This window comes from Excalfactoria chinensis, chromosome 4, assembly GCF_039878825.1.
Source record: "Excalfactoria chinensis isolate bCotChi1 chromosome 4, bCotChi1.hap2, whole genome shotgun sequence".
NCBI classification, from domain to species: domain Eukaryota; kingdom Metazoa; phylum Chordata; class Aves; order Galliformes; family Phasianidae; genus Excalfactoria; species Excalfactoria chinensis.
Window position 1 is genome coordinate 14,382,923 of NC_092828.1, and position 27,799 is coordinate 14,410,721.

The following is a 27,799-nucleotide window of genomic DNA, read 5'->3' on the forward strand; positions in this document are numbered from 1 at the left end:
GGTTCCTTCCAACTCAGGATAGCCTACAGTTCGAGGATTCTAGGAACTGCTGGGGAGCTGGCTAGCCTACCATGATGCTTGCAGAGGTTATGATAGCTCTCAAGAGAGGAAGTCCCGTGGGAATGGCGTGGGAGAGAAGGGTTAAGCTGGACTGTGCCCAAGACAAAAAGCCTGGAATAGCATTTCTGTGTAGTGTTATTTTAAATACACTTGCTAATAAATATCATAGATTCTAGAAAATATAAGTGCATGTGTAAGGGAATGATATTTAGTATTTGAGTGAGCTTCAGCCTGCACTCAATTCCTGGAACGTAAATAAACATTTGTTGAAATTATTACAGCATGAGAGCTATTTTCTGGAACATCCTCCTGATCTATTAAGCCAAAGCTAATATGTAGATATGGAGAAAAAGCTGTCTACATTGTGTTACTGAGGATTGCAAGTAATTGCTTCTAACAGATCTGAGATAAATTCTTGGTACTTCTATTCTTGCTTTCCCAGTCCAAAAGGATCAGGATAGCACCTCAGTCAACAAGTCTCATGCAAAGTGCCTTTCTGCCACGTGAGAACAGTGGTCAGGAGACACCTCTTTTTCTGCTCTTTTAGTTTTCCCCAAAACACCACAGAACTTGGCTGGCCATTGCCCCTCACAGCTAGAGCACACTCCTGCACCAATTCTCTGCTACCACAGCCACACACAGATTTCTATACAACGGTAAATCTTTTTCCAGCTGTATAAATCAGCTTTCCATTCCTTTCATGCTATCACTTGGACATACAGAGGCAGAGATGGGTTGGCTTAAAACCTTTGTATTCCCGGGGCATCTCATCAGCACGAGAGTTTCAAGTTTGAACAGTGCAGACTTCCAACAGAATATGTAGCAAACATCCAAACCTCGGGTTTGTGGAAATTGTTTATAGAGATTTGTATAGCATAAACCAAACAATCGCAAATGATTGTCAGATGAAGGATTTTGCCAGCCAACCAGTTAGAGTCACAGGGAGTGATGTGGAAAGAATTGCATCTGATATTCTGGCTACACTTTATGGAAGAACAAGGATATGAACCAAATCCAAAATCGAATAGAAAATGGGAGAAGAGAGTAAAGTCTAGCATACAAAACTGACACTGAAGGTATCTACTGAAAAGTATCTCTAATGTAAGCTGTGCAGAGCCCTCTTAAACAGCACAGCTCTCAGGGAAGGTGAGAGACAAAAGCATTGCAGCAGCAGCTACAAGAAGGAAAGTTTTTCATTGCATGGCAACTTTAAAAGCCCATTAAGAGGTGGATAGCTCCTGTGATACTGAACTATGCGGTTTTTTCGCACTCTGAATAAATACATCTGAATTGCAAGACACGGGAGATTACAGGAGATATTGTGACTGCTGAATGCACATCATGAGTGTGCAAGTCCCCAAGATCCAACTCCCAGTTCATCTGTCAAAGGTGTTCCTTGTGGAAGTCATTCTCTTTCCTATGGGAATTCAAGGAAATTCAAACTCCAGCAGAAAATAAGAGGTACACAAAAGCCTTCAACCACCATCTTTTCCTTTCCAAAACTCCCTACGCATGTAAATTTGAAGTATTTTTAAAAACAAAGCGGTGCTAAATACATCCAGTTTGGAAGCTACTGCGTAGTCAAGAGGAAACAGAAACGAAACACGGAAAGGGAAGGGGATGTAGAAAGACAACATGGGGTCAGCAAAGGACCAATCAATCACCAGCTACCGCTGGGCATCCTGTGCACTGGCATCTACAACAGACGTCAGCTTCTGCAAACCAAAGATGAGAAAAACCAAGGAAGAATTGAAAATAAATGAAGAAATGAGGGGAAGGAAGAGATCTCAGAGGACAGGCAACATTCATTCCAAAAAGAAATAAGGAAATCCTGAACTACAGAAACTGAGAAGGCAAAGCTCTCACAGATAGGTATCTTGGTAAAGTGGTTATGCATGACGGAGCAACCCTAACTCTAACGCATTTAACACAATAGCACACTTTGGCCCTTGGTAGTGTCAGTTCTCTGCTGCTTCCTATTCCAGCAACAAGACGGTGCTGGCTGCTATTTGCACTGTAAATGCTCTCTCTGTCGAGAATCCTGCAGAATTTCTGCTCGTAGGTGAACAATGTGGAAACATCATGACTAATGCTGGGATGGTGCACCAGCCCATGCCATTGCTGCTGCCTGTACAGAAGGCTGAGGTGGGCATATGCCACATGGAAATATCAGCATGCATTTCGCATGCTGCCAGCACCATCCTCTCCTGCTGATGATTCCCTACTGCCATCAAGCCCATCTAGAGGGGTTGGGGATGAAATCCCTCATATCTGCCTTGCAAAGAGTATAGTTCCCTGCTAAATGTTTTGGAGCTCAATAAATAAATGAAACCTTCAGCCAGGAGAAAATTATCATTAGTGGGTTTATTTATTTATTTTCAACAATGTTATTGGAGTTGCCTGCTGGCAGCATGACCTGTCTGTTAAAAGGACCCTGCTAAGGTCATTGCCTTTGGGAGGAGTTCCTCATGAGCCCCCAGTTGCAGCAGAAACTGCAGCCTGCTCCCAGCTGTAACACCCAGCACATACGTTTGCCCTCAAAGCTCCATATATGATTATCTCTGATGGTCTGTGGCACAGCACCAACTGCCCTTCCTTGCTTTTAGGCTTTTCACATAGTTCTCCTCACTATGGCCCATCCCCACGGGGCTTTAAGAGAAAACTGCATGACCTCTTAGTGAGGCAATAAATACTTCTCAACAGATCTGCTTACAGTTTTTTTCAGCTCCTCTATCAGACTGTGTCATCAAACCTCTTCCTTATCAGTCTGCTTCATGCAACTTCTCACCTCTCCCCAACCCCATGCCTGCAGTCGGCCACTTGTGGCCTTCCTTTCCTTTTTCCTTTCTAAGCTGTGCCAATGACTGCAAAGGGAAGCTGGCAAGCAAGGAGCTACCACCAAGCAGGAAGAAAACAACAATGGGTATAAAGTCCACCCAGTCAGCTGAGGTACAAAACCTTATTGTAAACCATCCTGGCTCTCTGACCCCACTGACATTCCTTTAATAGAAAAGGACAAACTAACTGTTTCCATCAGCGGCAGGGAAGGAAGAGAGATAGCATTGTTCTGACACCTGGGAAGTGCTTGGTTGCAATGGCAAGTAGTGTTCATACCAGGCTTGTGACAGGCATGCTAGGAGAGTCTCTCAGAAAATTGTTTCACTGTAAGACAGATATGCCAGCCCATTGATGACCTCTGCTTGGGGGCACTAAAAGGCAGAAAAGGCAGAAGGAAGAAGCATGGAGTTTATGTGCTGAAGATTCACCAGTAGCCTTGAGAGCTCCATTTCTTCCATTTGTCAAGCCACCAAACTTCATCGTTATTTCAACTGATCTCAACTGAAACAATGAAGTTGGGTGAACGCAGAGGTACAGGAAAGAGGCTTCTAAAATCTCAAGTACAATAAAAAAACAACTGCAAAAATTATCTTCACTGTGTCAATCTGTGCTGGAAAAAACCCTTGCAACAAAGTCAGGCAGCCTACCCAAAGAGACTGTGCATGCATGCAGAGCTTCTCAAGGGTTGATCATGTTAGAGGTGAAGGTCTGTAAGAACACAGCACACAACCCCATCCCAAATGAGCCTTTCAAAAGATTTTATATGTGAGAGAATGTTTGAGGTGTGAACTTTCAATCTAAACGTTGCCCTTTGAATGTGAGCAAGATGCAGGACAGATGGAAGAGAAACAGCAGAATTTCCCTGGTTCCTTCATGTTCGTATCTAAGAGGATCGGATTTTCTTCAAATCTCATGCAATGCTAAAGTCTTGCATGCTTGTGTTAGTGCGTGACACCCTAAAAATCAAAACTGCAACACCTCTTGTGACATGCCAGCCTGTGAGAGCACTGACATGTGAGAACATTTTCAGTCTACGGATGCTCTTTCTGAGTTTCTTTGTACATCTCGCTCTCTATCTTCGAGAATGGTAAGCAGATAATGTCTGGCAGTTCAGCTCAGGCATCCAGGTCTGCTCTTTTTACCTCTTTCATTTATTTAGTTATTTATTTGCTAGTGAGGGGAAGGATGATCTTTTAAGGCTTTGGTTAGTAATTTTATTTTATCAATTAGCAAACAGACTACTGAACTTGCAAGTCAGAGCTAATGACCTTCAATGGATCGCTGTTGAGACCTCTGAGCCCATGTATTACGATAAAAGGGCAGGGGCTGTGATGAGTTTGTTTGTAATCCAGACACCACACAATGAAGCAAGTGTTTAAAATATGACAAGGAAACCACACAGCGCACCATTTTGTCAATCCTTTTTGCTGTGCAGACACTGGCAAATTTTAAACACAAGACATGCAACCCCTGTAAGGCAAATAAAAGCTGCCAACAGGGAGTTCGCTCTTCCCAGTTAGTAACCATTCCTGAAACCCTTACAAGTTCTCCTGCAGGTCAGTCAGTCCAATAAAACCCCTCCCAGAAGTCTGCCAATCACAGGCCAAAAAAGCCCAAACTGAATTAATAAGATTTTCGGTACCAGGTAGAAAACGATATGCAAATTGAATGTTACATAATAAATGGTGCTAAGTAAATCAGATCATTAAAAATATATCTATATTTTAGTTACGGCACTACCGGCAAGCATTTCTGGTTTCTCACTTTGTTATTTTTGTATAGCTGGCAGTATTATTTTTAACTAAAATTTCAAATAAGAGGCTTAGACAAAATCAGATGGAGAGTGTGGATGGAGAAGTGACAAGAGAATTTTCTGGATTTCAGTTTTGCATACGCTCTCCTAAAGTGATATGGGATTCAACTGCAAGAAATTCACAGGACCTCAAAAGCATACTTTTTATAGAATACCTATTCAGTTGCTTCTTCTGGTGAAATTCTGCACTTAAGAACACACAGCCTATTCTATGGCAGTAACCAGAATTGCCACTTTTTGGCTGCAGACCATCCCTGAAGCTTTTGACCTTTTGCTTTCTTCCATCTATATGCTATTTTCTTACATGAATGTTAGGAGGCAGAATCTCTCCTTTTACAACTATATCAGATATATCTATAGATTCTGCCCTTCACCTTCTCTTCCCCGTATTTAGAGCTCATGGAAAATGGTCAAGTTACATATTCCAAGTCATGTATCTGTTCTGGCCTTTTTATATACGTGATGGTCACAAAGGCCAATTGTACATGCTCACGACTAAATGACTTTCCTGAAAAAGTGAGAGCTACTCTTTCGCTCATCACAAGTGATCCTTCTTAACCCACCTGTTAAGGCCTAGAGAAGATTCCTCTATGAATAAGAAACTGAGATTTACATGAAGGGATCCACAGCATTTGAAGGAGAGCCTTAAAACTGACTATTCCAAACTGCATATATTACTGCCTAATGGAAGTGGGAAAAAAAAGCCTCTGGCTTGTTCTAAAACCAAGGCTGTTACTTTGCCAGTATTTTCCTTACTCTTCTAGCTGGCCCACAGTATCACTGGGTTTTAATCTGTTGTTGTTGTTGTTGTTGTTTGTTTTGTTGTTGTTTTTTCACAGTGTTTCCAGGAACACAGCGTGAGGGTCTATGCCAGTCCATCCCTTTGCTGATCTCTCTTCCCAGGCAAGCTGGCCAAGTGATGGCACCGGATCTCCATGTCTGTGCCCAAGCAGCCAGGAGAGCTAAAGCTTGCTTTAGGGCCTGCTTTAGCCCTCAGAGATTTCTTGGCATTCCTGCAAGTAAAATGACTCTAGACAGTATATACAGCTACCATGTGTGATGCCTAAACTTTAAAAATTCCTTTAAAAGTTCCTTTACTGAATCAACAGTTTTGGGAAGGATATCCCAAAAAGAAAGAAATTGTTTTTAAAAAGGAAATTTTCACAGCTAATTTAGCGCTTCGTTTTTGTTCACAGTTTGCAAATAAAGCTCCAGATTGGTCGCTACTATAAAAGCAAACAGACATCTGAGTAAATATTTTGAGTTTTCCACAGTGGAACACACAGCCTTCTTATCAGTACACATTACTGATTAAAAAGTAGTATCACAGAATCATAGAGAACATGTACAATCCAGGACATTCTGCTTACACAGGTTTCTTGATTGATACCACTCCACTAAATACATGTTTGCAGTATGGCTATATGATGATGATTATCAACGTAATACCAAAATAAGGTTGTTATTTTGCTATTATTAAAAATAAATAAGTAAATAAAAATCTATGATAAAATTAACATCATAGTTGGAAAATCCACAGCATCACAGAATTGTAGGTGCTGGAAGGGACCTCTAGAGATCAACTAGTCCATTTCCACTGCCAAAGCAAGCTCCCTAGATCAGGTAATTGCAAATCCAAAGTGGTCAAATCGGTCTTTGAGGTGCTCTTCCAGAAAGCCTGGAAGAGCCAGACGAATTTATAACAGCTGGTTTGGAAAACAGGTTAAATTTTAACAATTGAATCTTCTGATAATAGCCTGACTGCCTCCTATGGTCCTGTTGATTAAGCTTTAATGTCATCTGTGATAGAGTACAGCAACTCTTCGGTACTGACAGTCCCTTTGACATGTGCCAAAGGTTTCAGAATAGATGGAATCAACTGCCAGATCCATCTCATATTCACCCAGAAAAATCTGTGCTGATGAAAAAAGCAGGATGCAGGGAAATATTTATGATTTCATTTACACGTACCGATGGTTTGCTGGCTCAGTGGGAGGGGGAAGAAAATTTAGGGCAACATTTCAGCCAAACACTCTGAGCTCAGGTTAATCTAACTTTGTATATTCAACCCCATAATTTATTATAGTACAAGAATACGTCACTATTAAAGTGTTTGTTGGGAATGGATGAGATCTGCAAGAATTATTTGTGGAGAGGTGAGAAGTATTTTGATAGGACATGTTGTAAAGAACCAATCAGTCATGAGACTTTATAAAGATTGTAACTATCATTGGTACCTTCTTTTTCCATTCTAAAGGCAGAAAGCACTTTGATCTACAAATGAATTCTTAGAAGTCTAGTATCATTCTAAGTGATTCCATAAATCCCCATGGGAAGAAATGATACAGCAATAGCCAGAAACAAACGGAATGTTACAGAGACAGAAAAGGCACCACAGTCTTTTCCTTAAGTCACTAACAGAATTTTAACAAGGAATATTTCGAGTCCATAAAACTTCTTTCTAGATCATCAACAACCAAGTCGGGCCTGTGGTAAAGTTCTCAGGGCTTCTTTTTCATTAAAAAAAAAACCATAGCAGTAGGCTGAGGAATAGCACAGTAATTTGAAATTATTACTTGAAATATTAAAACACAACTTTGAGATGTTTTTAGCACGAATCATTAGGCCATGATGGAAAAAGCATTAAATATGCAGATCTTTTAGAAGGATCAAGTTGCGGCAATTGCATTTGAAAGAGAAGAAATGCCAAGAAAGTTCCTAGATACAAAAATATTACAATCTCATACACAGAAATTAGGTACAGTGAAGGAGGTAACAAAAATACTAAAGGAGACTGACTCTGAAATGTGAACTTCACAAGGGAACACGACAGGTATCAAATTTTACATGAAATTTGATACTGGATTTCACACAAAAAGCGAGTGCCCCGCAAAATTCAGATCAGCAAAGACTCACTGAATAAAGCAGCAATATTCAGACCCAAAAATATGCAACTGTTCAGATCTGCATCCTGTATTTTTATACTTTTACACTGTGTCTATTTCACTGGCTGTCTCCCATTAAATTAGGTTTTCATCCTCCAACGCTTCGCAGCATTTTTTATTTTATTTTATTTTATTGGTCAGTTTCCTCAGATTCACTGCAGTGGCACTAAACTTAACCATTTGTTTTTGCTAATTTAAAGACAAGTTAGCCCAATTAATATAGGCAAACGATGTGATGCTGGTGCTGGCTCCAAAGATTCACTCAGAAACAGAGCACAAAGCATGAATGATAGATAGGCTTTTCTCAGACACTTGTTCTGTTTTATTGTTTTCCTGTTGTAAACCACTGCACTTAAAATATGCAAGATGCCTAATGGAAGAACAACTTTGCAGGCAATGATATGACAGGACTGGGGAGTGTGATGAAATACATTCCATAAGAATGCTGTGTGTGTTCCCAATAACGCAACTTGAGGACACAAGTTTAGGAAGGAGGAGAGGTGACAGTGAAGGAGAGATGAAGTAAGAGAACTTGCAAAAGCTCACACACACTAACTGTGGGCAACATTTGAAGGGACTTCAAAGCAATCTACGAGGCTATGCAGACATCACCATCTGCCACATACTTCTAAAGATTTGATCCCTCAAGAGGCCGCTTCCTGCAAGACACGAACATCTTCACAGAAGAGATTAGAGATACATCATGAACTATATCATCCTGACCATTTATCATGATGAATCTGCCAAGTGCATTAAATTTGCATAAAAGGATGTAGTCTCCTTTAATAAGATACCTATTTCTCTATTTCTCAGCGACAAAAAATGAATTGAAACACATTTCCTAAGAGTGCTGCAACTAACTGCTCAGCAAAGCCTGCTTTTGCAGAATTTCCGTGCCATGATCCAGCTCCAAGATTTTTAAAAGGTCTTTTTCATTCACAGCATACACTGAAGTTGTCAGCTATCAGAACACTGCAACTGCCTACATGAATGAGAAACGCCAACTTCAATTGTCAAAAAACTCTCATTAAAAAAAAAACCAACACACCAAAAGCAACAAACCCACAAACCCACACCATGGACATTTGGAATGATTATCAGTGGCGGAGTTATTTGTACTCACTGTAATTCTCTACATCAGTGATGGAGGTTCTGGATGAAACTTCAATTAATTTCACTTTTCTTGAAGTTCTTATGCTGGCATGGCTAACATTTTCAGATGTAGGATGTGCTAATAACAAAGGGGAATCCTGAAGGATATTCAAATGTTTGTAACCCAGTGAACATTTGCTGATAAATATTATATTAGCTTTTCACTGAGCTATTTCTTTATGATATGCTTTTAGATACATCCCAGGCAAGTTTTAAACAAAGTTCATTAAGGGAGTAGAGGTTGACTACAAAAATCATCTTCTCTCAGGAATTTACAATCTTGAACTTTCACATCAGGTCCCGAAAAAATTCAAGATGTCCTTTTAAAGGAACTGTACATTGCATCAGCAAGCCCTTTTTCTTTTGGTGTACCCTCCAAATTATTTAAGCAATCATTTTGCTCAGGTACATGTAAGCATCCTTTTTGCTTCCACTTCCTGCAAAGGGACACCATTTCCAATTAATTCCTTGCAGATTGGGTGTTCAGAGTTTCCAGTATAACCAGCAAGCCATTTACTAAATTCTGAATACATTTTTCAAGAGCTTTTCCATTGGTTGGAAGAGACTCAGACGCTCAGGACTGCTACCTGATAACGACCTCCTCTTTCCATTGGTCACTACAAACAGGATTTATAATCTCCCTCGAAAACACTTTGTAACACTCCAGGTTAACACACCAGATCTCCCTCCTCTCTAGTGACTGTTTCTGTTGAGAATAAGCTACAATAACTTAGTGAGAGGTAACGTGAGCCATTCCTTAAACTTTTGATGCTGCTGATCCCAGTGTGGAGCATGCTGTTGGTTAAGGTGCTTTGGCTCAATACAAACACCCCAAAGGAAGCTGCCAGTGTTCTCCCAGAGCCACCAATCCAGACAGGGTCTCCTCTTTATGTCAGGGGCATCTGCAAGTACTTGGTTAGCGAAACCACAGCCTACACAGCTCTTCAGAAAGTACCAGTTTAAAGAGGAGCAAGGCAGAGCTGTGCATGTAGAAAAACACCAAGAGCCTGTCATCTGGAAAATTTAGGCTGAAAACAACACATCTGAGCGGTGCTACTGTTGGAGGTTCCAGTTCAGATGCAAGGCTCTACTTCTGAAATTCTAACAATACTCCACAACTGCCCTCAACTCAGCTTTCCAAAAGCCCAACAGCAGCATTTTCTGTTGGTTTTCAGCAATATATTTACTATCTCCCCGTTCCTGTGGTGACAGAACACCTCAGAGACCCCAGTTTGCTAAACCTGTGCCCTGACAGAGGAGCTGAGGGGAATTAGTGGAGTTTGCCTCAAGTGTGGGAGGCTCGGCATGAAACTTGGCAGAGCTAAGGAAACTGTCCCAAGAGGCCTGTTGGTGAGGGTGGGGGGAGGGGATTATTTGAAACTGTGATAGTGAGAAATTCTGAGTCCATCGTTCCTCCGCGGAAGACTGGAAACTTCAACAGGTTTCTGACTCAAAGGTGAAGTGCATGGAAAACAGATAAATGCAAGAGCAAAGCCTTTTTGGCAAGAAGCCACTTAGGAATATAATTCTGCTATATTTGGGGAGAATCTGGCCATGTCTTCGATGCCAGCAATAAATAAATCAATCAGTGCTCACCACCGTCACTGACTTCCTTGCAATTCCTCCATGCTTACATAGCTATGTCCAGCTTTCTAGCCCAAATCACTTCACTATGCAACCGCTTGTGTTTTGAGAGCATTCTTTAATGGATTCATGCTCAAAGCGTAAAAGGCAGGCAGCAATACACACTTCAATATTTAAAAGCATAAATAAAAATCTTAACAGATCCCAGATGTTTAATTTCCTCCAGCCCTTGTCAATGATTGAGTTGGTGCTGATGTAGATGATTTTTTTAAGATCAGTGGTCAGTTTGATGCTGAAAAAGGTTCAGATGTCTGGAAATTTCAAATGCAATTTCTACAAATTAATAAATCATGAAGTAGATGCAAGGGAGACAAGTATGAATGCAAGTGGCTGCACTTCTGCAAACTTACTTTATGGCCTGAAATGCACCCACTGGTTTTTAAATGCAACTATGAGATAACAGTAACAACTTGCCAGCATATAAAAAATCCTATAGAGGTCATCATTTTAATCTCTCTTTTTTTTTTTTTTTTTTTTTTTTTTTCCTCATAAAAACAAGCTGAAGGAACACATCTTTTAAGGTAAATATAATGCTGGCACTGTTAAAACTAATGAAGAATTTGCTATTTCCTTCAGCAGAACTAACAATTGCTAGCTGCATCCATTTGTCACTTATTAAAGCAATAAGTCACTGTTTACTGTACCAGACAAATCAAGCGCTGTACAGAAAATGCGTCTACAAAAAGGCTGCTGAGCTGAGTTACTAAGGCCGTGCTGCCAAGCGCACAAGTCCATAACTGTAATGAGGGGCTAGATTCCTTCCTTCTTGATTTTTACAGGGAGAAGTCCACAGCTCTTAACTAATGGTAGCCAGGGGAGGGATGGGTTCTGAAAGCCCACATTTAGCTTACACTAATCTGTGACGTGTGCACTTGATGTCACACCAAGGCTACAAGTTTGCCAGTTCATCAGCCACAAACCACACATACTGCCCATTGCAGGACGATCAGATGCTAAAAGGCCATGAATTTCATTTAATTGCCTCCTTTCCCCTCCTCAGTAAAGCAGCTGTTTGAGAAAAACACTGAAAAACATTAACTATGAATGTCCAAGACTTGTTTTTGATTGGCATTGGAACCAAACAAATGAAGAAGGCTAATAACAAATCTTTTAAAATTGGTTATTTATTAATACATCTAACAATGTAGACTTTGAAATCTGCTTTCAAAGAATGTGGATAAGCTCTGCTAAATGATTTACTTTCTATAGCTTGCCAAATCTAACTATTATTCTGCCAATTTATGTGCCATTCATCTCTCACTCCAGTTAAACTTCTCGATGAAGACTTCCCCACTTCCTTGTTATTTGCATGGCTTCTCAATATTCCCTGATAGTGAGTGCTGCTGTTTTTAACAATACCTTCTGTTATGCCTTTGGTATTTGTGAAATGATAAGTGCAAACATAATCTAAGCCCCTGAACACACAACGTTATCACACAGACAACTACAGACAACGCTTAAAAGCTGCGTGTGCCCTCCTGATAGTTTAAGATGCTTCAAGCTCACTTCTGAATCACCTAAAATTGTTTACTATTAGAACAGGTTGGTCTCAGACCCAAATTTTTACTGAATCAGCTTCTGCAGAAGTCTGGCAGTGACGAATCCGGCACATCCAGATGCTGAGCCGAATGCTAGTCCCACTGCTGTAAACAGGAAAACTTTGCCTGCAACAGGACAATGCAGTTACAAAGCAGGAAGAAGTGCCTGAAACAAACCTAGGAAGCTTGTGAGAGAGAAAACCAGATTAGGAAAGAAAAGTAAAAACAAAAAACACAAAGCAAAACAAAACAAAAAATAAAAATAAAAATAAAAATAAATAAAAAAGCAGTTCCTCTGGCCCACAAACAGTACATTATTTGCAATAGTGCATCTGTGTGCCATCAATCTCTAAGGAAGGGGAAGACCGCTGGGCTGAGCTCTCCATTTATATTTCTCAGTTGACTCTTATAATCACACTCGGAGTTCTCAAGCTTAGTGTAGCTATTCTGCTAACAAAATTTGCACACCAGGTGGGTTCGTCCAAGTTTCCATGGTCCTAATAGTGTCATATACTCCCTAATAATAATCTTGAAAATTATATAGGTAATTGTGTTTGCAAAAGGCCACCTTCAGCAAAATCTGGAGGGTTCTCTGCTCTCCGCAGGAAAAATGTTTTAATAAAACAGTGCCATTAAAAATACTGCCATTGAAAAACGGTGAGAAGAAAACTATTAAAAATTACACTCTTTTTGCTGCTGTCTTAAGATGCTGTGTTAACAAAACTATAAGAGTTCTCAGGTCTGCAGAGGGTAAAAGAGCCCAAACCAGGATGGGTGCTGAGCAGGAGTAGTATCCTTTGGCTCTGTAGTACCACAACCGAGGATGAGACAATAATATTCACACTCCAGACTGGATAGCAGGAAGGCTCCTGTGCACAGGTTGGGCCTCACCCTGCAGAGGTGCAGTGCACTGCTTCCCTTCCTTATTGAAATTCATTTCCCCTAATTCACACTGCAGAAAGTGGGAGAGTAATGAAATATAGCAGAGATCACTAAGGCAGCTTTTACCCACCCATGCTGTCCTGCTCCTGACCAACACATAACCCTTCACAGGACTCTTCTCAACCTGAAGCAGCCTCAGGAACAACTTATGTTTCTATAGTGTGGTAATCATTAAGACTGCTATTAGATCACCATTCAGAAATGCATCTGTAACAGTAACTACCTTCATTTCTGTAACGCACCAAGACAGTCTCAGTTCTGCTTAAGGTAGCCCGCTCTTTCCAACAGCCTCTTTCCCTCACAAGTGGAACAAAACATTTACAACCAGCTCCTTTACTTGCAAGCAAACACAGGTAATGTCTATTAGACAGCAAAATCCATTCGACATTGGATAGTTTTGGTACTGTGAGCCGCCTCCAGAAGGCAACAGATGTGGGGAAGGGGGAGGGGAAAGTTAATTTTGTCTTTTTAATATTCCAAGAGGGTTTGTTCTCACTGGCTAATTAAATCAGAGTGCAAACAATAAAAGAAAACAATAATTGTTGCCTTTCTTCTCAAGAACAACCTCTCCGGTTCATCTCTACTTATTCATAACAAGACATTGTAGTGTTTTCACCCCAGATCCGTTCCAAATAACATACACATCACCCAACACCAGTCCTCATTGAGAAGAACATGCTTTTCTTGAGGAATTTAGGATAAGTTGTTCTTCCACTGTTACGTAAAAAAAAAATGGGCCTGGAATGAACTTCTCTGATTGACACAAAACTACTGAAGAATCACACTTTAAAAGGAATAGATTTAATAACAGTATCAGATGTACAAATCAACCATCCGAACACTACCCTAAAATACATTTGTACTTTCTTGGCAAAGCCAGTACATTTGCACAAGCATGCTGAATTATTTGAGAAGTAATGAAATGTGTTAATAACATTAAACAGTCATTTTCCAAGAACCTGCAGTATAATGGCATTTCTAGTCACATAATTCTTTGTGGTGCATAAATATATGCAATATCAATTAAAACATTTGATTTGTAAAATCAAAATGAATGTGCTATATTTAAACTTGGGTTGAAAGAATTTTAAATACTATTATCTACTTTCAGCCTTCAGTTAGTTAAAATATACAATACAGTACCAAAGAGAAGTGGGGAATACAAACAGAACTCCATTGAGCTAGCACTGTTCCAGGACTGAGAAGGCGGTCTCAGCACCAATAATCTTATAATTAAATATTATAATAGACATATTCATAATATAAATAAATATTATAATAAATATAATGAAGAGAGGAGTGTGGCTGAACATCAGTAGCCACCCTCAACTTCAAGTGCTCAGCAAAGAATCCAGTACCTCCATGTGAAATAAGATAGATGGCATGCGCTGAGCACTGAGCTGCTCGCTTCCCACTGCAGACAGTTCAATACAACTTTAGGCATGTGTTGTCTACCTGTAGTGTTCAAGTGACAGCATTGTGGACATACCAAAAGGTAATGGGGAGCAGAAGGATGGAGACCCCCTGCCATTTCAGCCCAATCACTGACAAGCTTTTTTTTACAAGTACTGGAGTAAAGGAAAGTACTGTGGGACTTAATGTGTGAGATTTTGGAAACTCCTCACAAACATCTATGATGATCCCAAGCAACCACAGACGTAGCTGTTTGAAGATGGAAGAAGTGACCAACAGAGAGCACGGTCAGGTACTGTGAGGTCCTGAGCATCTACAGCTACAGAGCTCTACCTCAGCTTGATGCTGTATTGGTCCAATTTTATCAAGAATAACTCATAAAAATATAACTTCGTTGTTACTGAATTATCCACAGATGAAACACATCAAATTTAGGGTATTACAGAGCTCTGTGCCCACTGCCAAATACTTGCTGTATCTTCCATTCAGTTCCACTGTTCAAATATATCCAGCACCAAAACGTAACTTACTCCCAGGCAAACATTCTCCTAGTTAACCAAATTAATGACTGAGAACAAATAAAATATATTAGCTTTGTACTGCAACCGTAACTGTGCTTCTCTTTGCAATCTGAATGACATGCAAATGTCAGAACACTGGATATAAAAGCAGATCAGACTTTGTGGTGTCCCATGTAACAACAAATATGTGTTATGAGGACCATGAACAGAAATGAGCCCAGTATTGATTAATTGAACTACATCAAGGAAACAAAGTAGACTAATCCAGCCAAGAGACTTCTGCTGATACTCATAAGAGAGGGCATTTATCAATAACCACTAACCTCTGGATCCTACCTATCTGTTAGTTTCATGCTGCCTGTGTTACTTCCTAAGCCACCAGGTGTCACAGTGGCTCAATGGAGGGATTCTTGTCAGTCTAGACACGCAAGTTGTGGCTTCAGGTTACACACCAGAGCTCACACCGCCCGCACGAGGAAGTCGGTGACACTGAGTATTTTGATGAAAACCATCCTCTGGGTGAAACAATCAGTCAAGGGGTAACTCGGATGCTCTTGATGTGGGTGTTAAATAATCCTGCAGCACTGCCACAGGAAAGATGTACTCGGTGTTCTGGCGTCTTGACCGATCTTTTTACTTCGCGTTATTAACCCTGCCACAGTGTGAAGAGGTGCTGAAAAGAGCTGAGCTCATCATTCATATCAAATAATAAATTCTGTGAATTCTACTCTTCTTTTTGCTCAGAGTTGTTAGGAATTAATGACAACTTACTTGAACGCATTAATTATTCACATTTAAGACATATATTTGCTTGTCTTTCACAAGATTGTTTGCTGTAAGCATGTAATATTCTATCAAGTATATACACTGCGAGTGGTCATATATGACATGTTTCTATTTCTCATCCTTGACTAGAGGAGTGTAGATGGAACTAAATCTGAAAATGTTGGGAAGCTTTTCATTCTTTCACCTATTTTTCTTTATTACCATGCAGTTGCATTAAAAATGTAAACAGTACTTTGCCCTAAGAGATAAAAGCATCTGCAAGTACATCATATTTCCTGATCTTTAATTTTCCCATTGCCACCACTCACTGACATTAATTTGCTCTATATGCATACACCAGTCAGTCATCACTGCAAAGCAATGGGAGATTCATCTCTGGCGTATCGAATTTCTAAAGATCATGGCTCTATCTTGAAGGCTCTGGAAACTTAAAAACAGGAAAGTGCTTTTCAGCTTAGCCCGTATAAAACAAACAACTCTATCCAGAATGCTTAACAACTTGAAATTTGCATTCTGCAATTATTCGTGAGAATAAAACATCGGTGATCAAACGTTCACACCAACACATAAAGAGCACAAGCACAGCCAAAGAAAATTCACTGTTAAACTCCAGTGCATAGTCATGGAAATTTTACATGTAGCATTTGTTGCTCTCAGGTAATGAACCTTTACCCAGTGTGCTGGCTTTTCATGTCCCATTATTCATGCCAACACATTCATTAAAATGAGCCTTTGCTTTTTAACATAATCAACAGCGTGCATAGGTGTGGCCTTCAAAGAGTTATTACCACAGTTTACAGGCATGCTGTTCATAAATACAAGCAGAACGCCGGTCGGTGCAAAATGCCAAGCTTCCCACAAAACATATGGTAATTTTTGCTCTGTAAAACAGATAGATGCGCTATATAATGCATAATTGCTGCACATTATATATGAACTTCTAATTGCTTAAAATGGTACTTCAGATCACATCAACAACATTATTACCCAATTACCCTAAGGGTTAACTGATACTCCAGTGATTAAGTCTAGGTGAGGGAGTTATTGTGCTGCCTTCTACCACTGAAGCAAGCAGCATGGTTGCAAATGCATATATAGTATCTGTAAGTTGTGGATGTTTTTATCATTGTGGTACGGCAAAGAAGAATGGTGATCAAACGTTGGCCAAGTACCAAAGGAAAGATGGTCCTGCAAGATGCTGGGTGATTTCAACAGGAAGAATTTTCTTTTGTTGTAAAGGAACTACTTTGCCTTTACTTAATGACGGTTAGCAGCCACAGTAACAGCATTGTGATGTGAAATGGAATAACGTAAAAAGATTTTAAGTGCTTCAAGTAGAAACAAGAATTACTAAAGATGGTAACAGTGGCAAGTTACTGTTAGAACATGGGGGACTGAGTACGCAGCACTTTGCATTCCCTTTCATCGGTTGTAAATATATATATATACACATATATATATATCCAGCTTGCAAACCCAAGGGCAAAACAGGTTTCACACTTGCCTTGCAGGTCCTCTACTCCTTAGAAAAGGAGATGGTCAGGAATATCAGTGCTGCTGGCTGTCTTCCTGAAGGATAAAGTGAGAGTGCTCCAGCTTAAATAATAACACAAGAAAGCTTCACTCTTTTCTGTTTTCTGAGCTTTTTCCTCTCTCCATGTGACTGCTGTAGTTAAACATTTAGAATATTTCTTTTTGTATAATATGGTTATTAATATTTCAGAAATCTCTTTGTACCCTGCTCTAGAACAGATGGCAAGTCTTTCTCTGATACAATGTTCTGCTAATGGCTGAAGCAAAACTACATAACTAGAACATGAATCACAATAAGATACATAAAATAATGCAAATATGCGATGTATTGAGAAAGTCATAACTCTCCCAATCAATTTACTACTTCACCAAATATCATCATATCATAGTATCATAGTATCGTGCGAGTTGGAAGGGACCTTAGAGATCATCGAGTCCAACTCCCGGGTTTCGAGCCCTCTGTGTAGCAAAGTGGCACTTCTACCCCTGCGCCACAGGGGGGATTCGAACCCGGGCCCTCCAGTGCCGCAGGCAGCAGCTTAAACCACTGCGCCACTGGGGGCACACAATTAAAAAATCAATTAGAAAAGACAAGTGTTTGAAAGTCCAAAGAAAAAAAGTATGTTGGAAAACGTCACGTAGTAACACACCAACAAGGACACCTGGTTCATCCGTGTATTAAGCTTCTGAAGAATGAGCACAGTGGTTTTATGACTCAGACCATCCTTGGTCTGATCACTGTTACACATATTCAGTGTTTCTACGAATGCAACAGACAAGGTCATGCAACTACCCTGTGCAACCTTTGTGGGTCATGAAGGATGCTCTAGTCGGCAGCCAGCAGATCTATCATGGGTAGGATCTGGACAGATATTGAATCTGCTGTATCTGGCCAACCTGATCACAAAACCGTTCTGAGATCACATTTCCATCTTCCCTTTTGAACCATACACACAAATGGCACAGGCAGATGTTGACTACTTTCTGTTGGTCTAACCAGGTTTGGCAAGCTGACTGTGGCACAAAAGCTACCAGCAGGTACTGCAGATCACCCTGAGAGTTATTGCAGCAATGTTCTAATTTATCAAATACTTGGAAGGATACAGCAGTCCCTCTATTCAGTTTGCAGGTACTCGGGCAGAAGAGTTTAAGCACAGTTACAAACCCATGTAAAGTTATGGCTTTGGTGTGTCAGTTGTGAGTTTGTGGCTGTCCTGGATAAGTACTTGGATATGAGTACTGACATCAGAAAGACCTTCAGGAGCAGGTCTCATCTGATACCTACACAGGCTGCAGAGTTATGAAAAAATCTGATGGCTTATTCATAAAAAATAAAGCAGCTACACTCAGCCTCATGCTTCAGTGCTGCATGCAGCAGAGGGGAACAGCAGCCCAGCCAGCAGGCTCGCTGTGTGGCTTCTTGTCAATGGAGCAGCATGGCAGTGCTCAGGGAGCCCACGTCTCGTGGACAGGACAGCCTGCCCCTGTAAAATTGATGGCTGCTGAAAGGACTCTACACTACCAACAGACTTTGGCCACCAAAACCAAGCATTTTATTTCTGCAAAGTTCTTGTATTTCCAGGTCAGTGATTTTTCACTAACCCCATAAGGCACAGAAAAGAAGGAGTTGTCTCAGAAGCATCAGCTGATCCCACCCCAGTGTTTGTTGCCCTCATGTGGCTCTAGCTGATTCCCACCTACCTCAGAAGCACCAAGAGTATCCTCTGACTTAAACGAGTAACTTTGGGTTTGAGTGTTGGAGTACACAGCTGTCCTTCAGCATGTAACAGAAATGGAAATAGTATTCTGGCTATGAAGCACTTTCTGTCTGCCCTGAACTTGAATGACAACCAAGACCAGCAAGAACATACTGGGAAAAGAAACACACAGTCCTAAGGAGATTTCAGTCAGGGTCTCTGAGAGGTTTCTTCCATTACTTCTGGCTAATATATAAAGTCAACAGGCACTGTCCTACCCCAGCCATTTCTGGAGGCCACAAACCATCTGCCACTGTGTCCCACCAGGGTCATCCCAAGGCCCTGAGCAGATCAGGAGCACCCAGCAGACTGAAGATATATGCTGGCTTGTTTACACAGCACAGCCAGGAAAGCAAGCCTTGCTTGGGAAGAAGCAAACACACAAAGTATCAGCTCGGTTGAAATGCCTGTTTACAGTAGATACACAACTTTTGGCAAAAAGATACGAACAAATACCATTTGAAGCAAAAAGTCCAGCTAAAAAATATTGCAACATGTTTAGCAATCCATCCATATACTTCTTCTATAAACAAAGGAAGTATACACACCAAAACCAAATTATTTCTTAAATCTGATCTCTCAATCCAGCAGCAGGAAGAACTCCAGCCGAAGTGAGAGCACAGGGCTGGGACCCTGTCGTGGTCTCTGCTTTGCTCCCTCTCACCATTCAGAGGCTGCTATTTGTTAGACTGGATCTGCACAGTAAATCTTGTTTATATCAGAAAAAAGACTGAGTTTAAGGGATTATTTTTTTTTTAAATGGATTTGTGGTTTAAAGAATAAAGAAAAAAAGAGAGAGAGAGAGAGAGAGAAAACGAAGCGTTGAGAAGATTTATTTATAGAAAATGACCTAGCAAGCATCACAGTAACTTACAGGGGGATCCAGCCTCTGTATTTCACATCGACTCTGCCCCTCCCCTCACTCAGCAACCCCTGCCCCAATGTCTCCCTGTCCCTTAAGCACGCAGTTTATATTATAACTTTAGGGGAAGAAAAAAAAGCAGCAAGACATCCCCAACTGTAAGCTATGGATCAGCACGGAAAGGAAGCTGTCTTTTATTTCTTTCCCAGCCTCATAAGTATTGTTAGTTTGTAAAAATTTTAATTGAAAACAGCTGCAACAGTTTTGTGTTTGTTGTTGGGTTTTTTGGTTTTGTTTTTTTGGTTGCTTTTTTTTGAAGGGATGAAAAAGATCCTATGAAATAAAAGACAATCAGGAAAACAAGCCCTGAATTCATCCTGAAGCCAGTGTGTGCCGAAATGAGTTCAAGGGGTTCTTTTAAAACTGACCTCGGTTTCAGCACAGCAGGATTCTAGAAGAAGTTATCGCAAATCCTTTGCTGGTGTTCCTAGCATCGCTGCACACTGTTGGTGTGGTTGTGGACAAATGGCTGTTTCCTAAAACTACTCTGAGACAGAAGTTTGTTTTCCCCCAACAAAACAAACTCATGGGACAAACTCAAATCTATGTATACAACATCAGAGATCTGTTTGCGATACGAAGTTGCTATGTGAACAAACGTGATGTCACAACAGATATTTTTATGACTAATCTATTAAAACCGCATTGGGAAGAAGAGGAAAAGCTTATTTCATCAGATAGCAATGCAGGGAAGTAAAATAAGACACTTTCATTTAAGTGCAGAATTTTGTTTTGCTTCGCTGTGATTTGCTTTGCTTTAAATATTTGCTTGGATCTGAATGTCTGTGTGAGCTTCCAGCTCATTTGGTACCCTTCAAATAATCATACCAACCTCCTTTGTTTTTGCTTTTAATTTTCTTTAGATTTTCTTCCATCGTGAAATCTCTGCTTTTGAAAATTCACTGTATGGTTTCAAAGGGCTTTAATATGATTTGATTAAGCCAGTTGTCATTAAAACAACCACGCCACTAATCAACTTGTGTAGTCACCCTTACAACACTGCCCTCCCAGCCAGGAGGGCTCTGCTCTCCTGCAGCAGAGAAACACGGGCAAATTCCATACTCTGTGACAGACAGAAGTTCTGCAGATACAGAACAGGGGACTCAACAAACCCATGAAAGGCTCGATACGTTGCTCTGATTATTGGCACTAAAGCAACGCCTCAGACTTTAAGCTGTCAGCAACTTTAAGTGCTCCATCCACAGCGCACTGCTACTGAAAAATAATTATCTACAAGATGTAATCACCTTTTGTTTTCTTTTAAGAGTGAGCAATTTCAAATGATTGAATATTACAATGGAAAAGGATTTACAACATCAAAACATCAAAGAGGAAAAGAGGTGTCTTTTTTGTGTTTGTTTTTTTTTTTTTTTAACATAGAGTTTAATAAAGAACTGAGAAAATATGAAGGTAATTTGCCTACACTGCGTATTACCCAGGACTTGAGAAACTGCTGAATACACCACAACGACAGCCCTTCTCTCCTGAAACGTTTGACCAATGCAGATACAAAAACCATTAAGGTAAACTGAGTTTGAGTGAGCAGTCATGAAATCCTTGAACCACAAACACAGCAAGGGAACATCTGTATTGCAGTTACCCGGAAAGTTTGCTAACTGTGAGAGAAGTGCATAAGGTTTATTTTTATATCTGCCAGAGATTATTAAACATTTCAATACTCTTTTACTTCTTTAAGTCTGGATTGTTGGTACGTTACAAACTGGCACCAGGCAAGCCCAAGAGCTATTAAGTAACCATGTATTTTTTTCCATTAGAAAAAAGTATTAAAAGAATAGGTTTCTTCGAAGCACTTGTAAGGAAGCTGAGGTGTTCCTGTCCACCAGCTCACAAGGCAGGCTCCCCAAATTACTCTGGATGACACAGGAATTAGCTGGGTGGTGGCCTCCTGCCAGTCCTTACATCACACAGCCACCCCCTGCCTGGGTGTGATTGGAATTCCTCGCCCAGGACTGACCCTGGATTCAAACAGGAGCTGTAGGTTCTGCCCAGAAAGTTGTAACAAGTTTGGAGAGGACAAGTCTGCACATCCAGCACAGGCTGCAGCATTCCTTACTTTCCTCACTACCTTTTCTTCCGAAAGAAAGCAGGAGTGACAAAGACATCCACACTGCATCTACATTACCTTTATTTACCACTGGGTACTTTGTGTGATCAGCACAGCCCTCACAGGGCCTATGTACCCCCTTTCCACCCATTGCTGGCACAGCTCTCAGGGAGGCTCCCTGAAAGCAGAGCAGCTCTGAGGGCATTGCTGCCCTGATGCACCACTCACCCTGCACTCACCCTGATGGCAGCAGACATGGCATGCACCTGCCCCAACGGCAGCCCCACCAGCCCTGATCTTCATTGGAATCACTTTCACCCACCCACAAGCTCCATTCAGAACTTGCAGGAATTCACTGCAAAGGGGAGCTCTGCAGATGGAGGGGAGGAAAGAGACAGACATGACATACAGACACTCCTTCTTTCTGCCCATCCTGTGCACAGCTTCATTCATTAGGCACACACTTGGCCTTAGAACATCCACCACTGTGCGGGATGGCAGGGGACCCAACTCTAGGAGGTTGTTTGGAACATTTTAATTTTATAGAAAAGCGACACAATCCCTGAAGCTGTCCAGGCACATACTTGAGATGGGAGAAGCAATAAGAGCTGTAGGATTCCCCTTCTTTTAGAACTAGTGGCTCACTTGCCACTAGCTCTCCAGAAGTTGGGTCTGAGCAGAATCTGACATCGTGCTGCCCCCAGCCTTTGGGCATTTCCTTCGCAACAACTTTCCCCTTCAGCTGCTTTCCTTGCACTCACCTACACCCCCCCCTCCCCAGGGCTCCTCCAGAGAACTGTGCCTACATTATTCCAAAGGCAGCCAGAAGAGATGTGCTCACATGGCACGCCAGCATTACCCAAAGCACAAGCACCTCCCATGGCATGTGGAACTCCATAGGGCTGGATTGGAGAAAGTCAGAGCCACTCACACATACTCCAGAAGCCTTCAGCTCCTGAGCACAAACACACTTGAAAGAGGGGAACATTAATGTGAAACTTCTGCCCCTCACCTGCCTGAGGAGGCAGTGGGATTCCGCGCAGGGTGTCCGACAGGCACTGAGTGGCCCAGGAAACTTCTCTGCTTTTTTTAGTATTATTATTTTCTTTATTAAGGAAGGAGTTTAAATTGGAGGATAAGGGAGATGACATGAAGCTAGGTAGAAAAGACATGTCGACAAATAACCATACTTACAGCATGGAGCAGAGAAGTTAAAGAACAGACATCCAGAATGGAAACACCGAACAATCGCAATGCAAAACTCCTTTTGCTCTGAGCAAAATTGCAATAAATAAATAAATAAATGCTTGAGCATAAGGCCTTCATTAACTGAACACTATATCTGTCAAAGTCGGATCCTGTTGGAACCCACGGCAGTACTACAGGGGGATACTGCCTGTCCCCCACCCAGCCCATCTCATAGTAGGTGCCCCCAACACAGCGTGCTCTCAGCAAGGTGCAGGAGGGGCTGCTTTATGAACCCCTCCAAAACTTTTTGCATGGAATGCCTGTAAGGGAGCTGCAATTGGAGGCTGTGGTTTGATTTTAGTATGTAAAATAGTGAAATGAACACGTCAGAGTGGCTTCGATGTGGAACCCTAAAGGAATCGCTGAACAATACAGACTTCTGGTGATCGACAAAGTCTAGAAACTACAATGCCAGTATGTGCAGGAATGTAAGAACGGAGTTGCAAGACGCCGACAAACAGCTGCAAAACAGAAAACACACACAGAACCACCACACCGACACCCAAACGACCGAGACCGCGGGCCACCACCAATTGGGGCAGAAGTGCCGAGCAGTCCCGGTGGTTCTGGGGGCAGCTGTAAGCTCCCCGCCAGCACTGAGCGGCACCGAACCCCACAGCAGCGAGCGGGAGCAGCAGTGGCAGAGCCCAGCGCCGGGAGCAGCGGCCAATCAGAAAGCAGGTCACCGCTCGTGTGCGTACTGTGTACACTGAGCGGCACTGCCTCCATGGCTCGGCTGACAGTCGGGCATGCATGTGTGCTTTATTTTGTTGTGACCTCTCGTTCTTTCCAGGAACTACAGCATAACAAACAGGTTGGTCCTAAAATGTTTCGCCACACTTAGTGACACCGACCCAGCAGACACGGGTGTCCGTAGGAAGCTGTTAATTACAAAAGATGGGTACTTTGTAAAAGTGTTTGCAGGGCACCGCCGGCAAAGTATCGCAAAAATCCCAGCGCCAGGACGGTCTGCTGCCCAAACACAGCCACATGGCAGCAGTGCAGCCCGATCCCGGCCACGCTACACTCCGGCAAGCAAAAGTGTGCCGCGTTAACCACGCGAACAACAGGCTGCAGCCCGCCCTGCTCTTCCCCCGAGTGGCCGAACGTCCCCTCTCCGTGCAGCACTCCGCTCCGTGGCAGCTGCCCCGCTCTGGGGCCGGCTTCACGGCGCCCCACGCCGCGCCCAGCGCGGGCAGCACCCGCGGGGTTCCCGTCCCGCGGCACTTTGACAGCGCGGTGGGGCGGGGAGGGCTCGTCCTCCCCCCGGCACCCGGCGTGAGCGCGGCTGCCCGTCCTCCGGACACGCGTTCCGCGAGCGCAGCCGGGGCGCAAGTTTGCCAAACTCCGCTCCCGTTTGCTGCTGCCATTCCTTTCCCTTTGTAACGAGTTTCCAGGTGAGGAGCGGATCGAGGCTCGGCTGCCCCCCCCGCACCTTTCCCTGCGGGTTCCGTGGCTGCGCCTCGCCCCGTAGCAGCCGGACGGACCCCAGCGCGCGGCGCGGGGAGAGCCCCGCAGCGCCTTCCGAAGTGCCGCGCCGCAACGGCACCGCTCAGCCCGAGCGGGAGCCGAGCCCGAGAGTTGTCTCCGCACGGAGAGACATAACGAGGGATCGCCCAATTAAAGTGCCCGGTTAACGAGGGCTCCGCCGCACACCCGCGCTGCCGAGCGGGACGGAGCCGCGCGGACTCACCTCGCTCCGCGCCTGCAGCCGCTTGTTCATTTCGTAGATTCGGTACTCCGGCTGCACCATGTACGGCGTGTGCCTCCTGTAGAACGGGCCAAAAGGAGAAGAATAGAAAGGGTCATGTGGTGCGCTGGACATCTTGCCTGCTCGCGGAGGTTCAAGCGACACAGAGTACCGCCAACCTCCATGCAGAGCACATGGGCTGCGCGCTCTCCGCGGCACAAAGTAGCGGCAGGCGCACACGCACACATGCGGGCGGGGAGCTGCCGGGGAGCTGCCTGCGAGCCCTCAGCGCGGGCGGCGGCGGGGGGGGCGCGGGGCGCGCCGGGGCGGGCGGCAGTGGGCGCGGGGAGCGGGGGGCCGCGGGCAGCGCCGCTCCGCTTTAAAGCGGCGGCTGCCGAGGGGGTCATTTCCTGTTCGCGCCGTGGGAGCGCCTCGCCGGCGGCATTTTCCTCTGGCGGCCCCGCCGAGGTGCGGGGCTCCGCTCGGCGTCTCCCCGCCAGGACCCCTGAGGAGCCCGGCGGCGGGGCTCGTTAGCATATAGCTGGTTTTAACGCTGCCTGAACCCGCGCGGGGCCGGGGCGGAGGGCGCGGGGCCTCTCCGCGCGTGGGGCGCCGAGGGGGAGCGCGGGGCCTCTCCGACACGGACAGCCGGCGGGACTGCCGCGTGGGGTGCGTGGCTGCCCGCGGGGCCCCGCTGTCCCCGGGGCGGCTCAGTGCCAAGGGCCGCGGCGGTCAGCGGCGCCCCGTGCGCCTGTCCTGCCTCTGTTGGGGTGAAATTATGCGGGACCCTGAACTGCACGGGGCACGCGGAGGTGCGGGGGGAACTTTATGGGTTGGATCAGAGCGGCGTGGAAGTGCGGGAAGCGCTCAAGACGTGCACGAGGAGTCCCGGACAGCACGAGGACAGCACGGCGCTCCTCACTGCGCTGAGGTGTGAGGGTACGAAACGGGGCTGCTCACGGTGTGGGCTCCGAGAGGGAGCAGCCCCCGAACTGGTGTACAGACCATAAACTGAGCTGAATTCATCTCTTAAGTACATTCATTCAAGCGAATGGAACCACTCTAAGAACGGATTCCGTTAGCTGACGTGAGGAACGGAATGGCCATGGGGCTGCGTGCAGCCAGCGCTCCACACCAGGGCTGCCTGTCCTGTGGGTGGGGAACCACAACACCACCCATACGTGTTGTGCTCTGCACGTTAACTAACCTCCAAACATACAGCAGCCATGTATGGCTTCACCCACTGCCAACAAACTTAATGTCAATCCAACCAAACGTAGGAATATTTAGGGACAGATCTGAAAAATCCCAATTCCCAATGACTTTCTTTGGCTAAACCTGGAAAATCTGTGTTCTGTTTGCAGGACAAAGTAGAAAAGTTCATCACTTTCTTCCACTGACCGCCGATCTCAATCACAATTTATCTTTGAAGTACCCATTGCTGCTTAGCAAAACTCTTTGTGTATGCTCTCGTTGAACAATAGCTTCCAGGAGAAGTGACATACTGAGCTGCTTCGGAGCCTTCCCACAGCTTCTGCCACGGAACACGGAGCCAACAGATCCTACATGCCCTGGCTATGCAGCAGCGCTGCACGGTTGCTCCAGGCCCACCCCAGCCAGAGCAGAGCCTAACGAACAGCACACCCAGCTTCATGGTGCTGCAGAGCCAGTGCCAATGTCCTGATAGTGTTTGCTGGAAGCTTGGCAGCCTGCGGTGTGGCTGCATGCCTTCCAGAGGGCTGCCCTGGGGCTTCCTGCCTGTATTCCTACAAACCCCGCCCAACTACCTTTGAGTCTCGACACCAAAATGATGGGGAGATTACAGAATTACAGAACCAATATGCACATTTTAAACATATTATGAGTATCACCTACTTAATGTAAGAACAAAAACAAAAACCTACCAAACTGTGGGTTCTACTTTGCAAAGCAAACTTGAAGTCAACTGTATTTGCCAAAGACAGGATGCACTGTGTTGTTGTTGGGTGTTTTTAGGGTAATTAAAATGGTGGGATTTTGCACAGCTGCAGAGCGGTGTCTGCTTAAAGGACTTTTTGACCATGCTGAAATTCACTGTCTTGAGAAATTAAACCTGGCAACAGAATTAATATAGTTTCCTTTTGGCATAGTGGGGAAGGGGGGGGGTAGGGGGAAGCCACAACAGACAAACTCCAAGTATTGGATGAGAAGAATTATTCACTTTCATGATTTGCAACCCCGGATCGTCCCCCCACACAGGAGCCGATGAGTACAGCTCTTCTGCAAAGCCAAAAAAAAAATGCAGTGATATTTTAATAATTCCCATTGATTAACTGGCAAATTATTGTACACCTAAAGCCCACCGGCAAGAACTGAGTCCCAGGGTAGGGACTGGCTAATTACAGGTTCCAGCAGCACTTCCAGTTGCCTGTTATCATCTAGACCAGCATGATGCATGGAACAGTAAAACAGAAGGTGAAATCAAAGGGAAATAAAGTTACAGGGATCCTGGCAGTGTCAGCTCGGTTCCTGCTTGGATCCGCTGCCTTTAAAGTCCGGCGGCTCTGCAGGAGCACAGCTCAGCGCTGCCTGGGCTGGGGAGGGAGCTGCCTTGCAAGTGGAGCTGGGATCCAAGACAGACACCTGGCCTGAGATTTAGGACAGCCTAAATTGGGCTGCTTAGTCTGGAAAATGAGTTTAGTGAAAAGGAGGTGGAGGAAACCAAGAGGAAGGAATTAGTTGGTCTTCCCAAACCAGAAAATGAGAGCATCCGTGTGCCTGTCTATGCGTGGCTACAAATCCAAGAGAACAAGTGTGTGTGCAGGTTGTATTTACATAGGTGTATCCACGTGTGGATACCTCTGCACCTCAAAGCAGAGATCCTTACCAAAAGTGGGGCTACAGCACCTTTGTCTCCCCATCCTCAAAGCTCCATACAACAAACACTCACATG

The 27,799-nt window shown here is 43.7% G+C and overlaps 1 protein-coding gene across 9 annotated transcripts in view; it reads right to left on the reverse strand.

Moving 5' to 3' along the window:
- The window catches only part of LDB2 (LIM domain binding 2), a 206,628-nt gene extending 181,480 nt beyond the window's left edge, over positions 1 to 25,148 (reverse strand). For 8 of the 9 annotated variants that reach the window (XM_072336109.1, XM_072336114.1, XM_072336116.1 and 5 more), the window contains exon 1: positions 24,871 to 25,146. In XM_072336109.1, coding sequence (XP_072192210.1) covers positions 24,871 to 25,002 — 132 coding nt within the window. In that variant the 5' untranslated portion in view covers positions 25,003 to 25,146. Of the gene's footprint in view, positions 1 to 24,870 lie in introns of all 9 variants that reach the window. The other variant, XM_072336117.1, reaches the window with a different exon arrangement.
- Between the last annotated feature and the right edge of the window lie 2,651 nt (positions 25,149 to 27,799).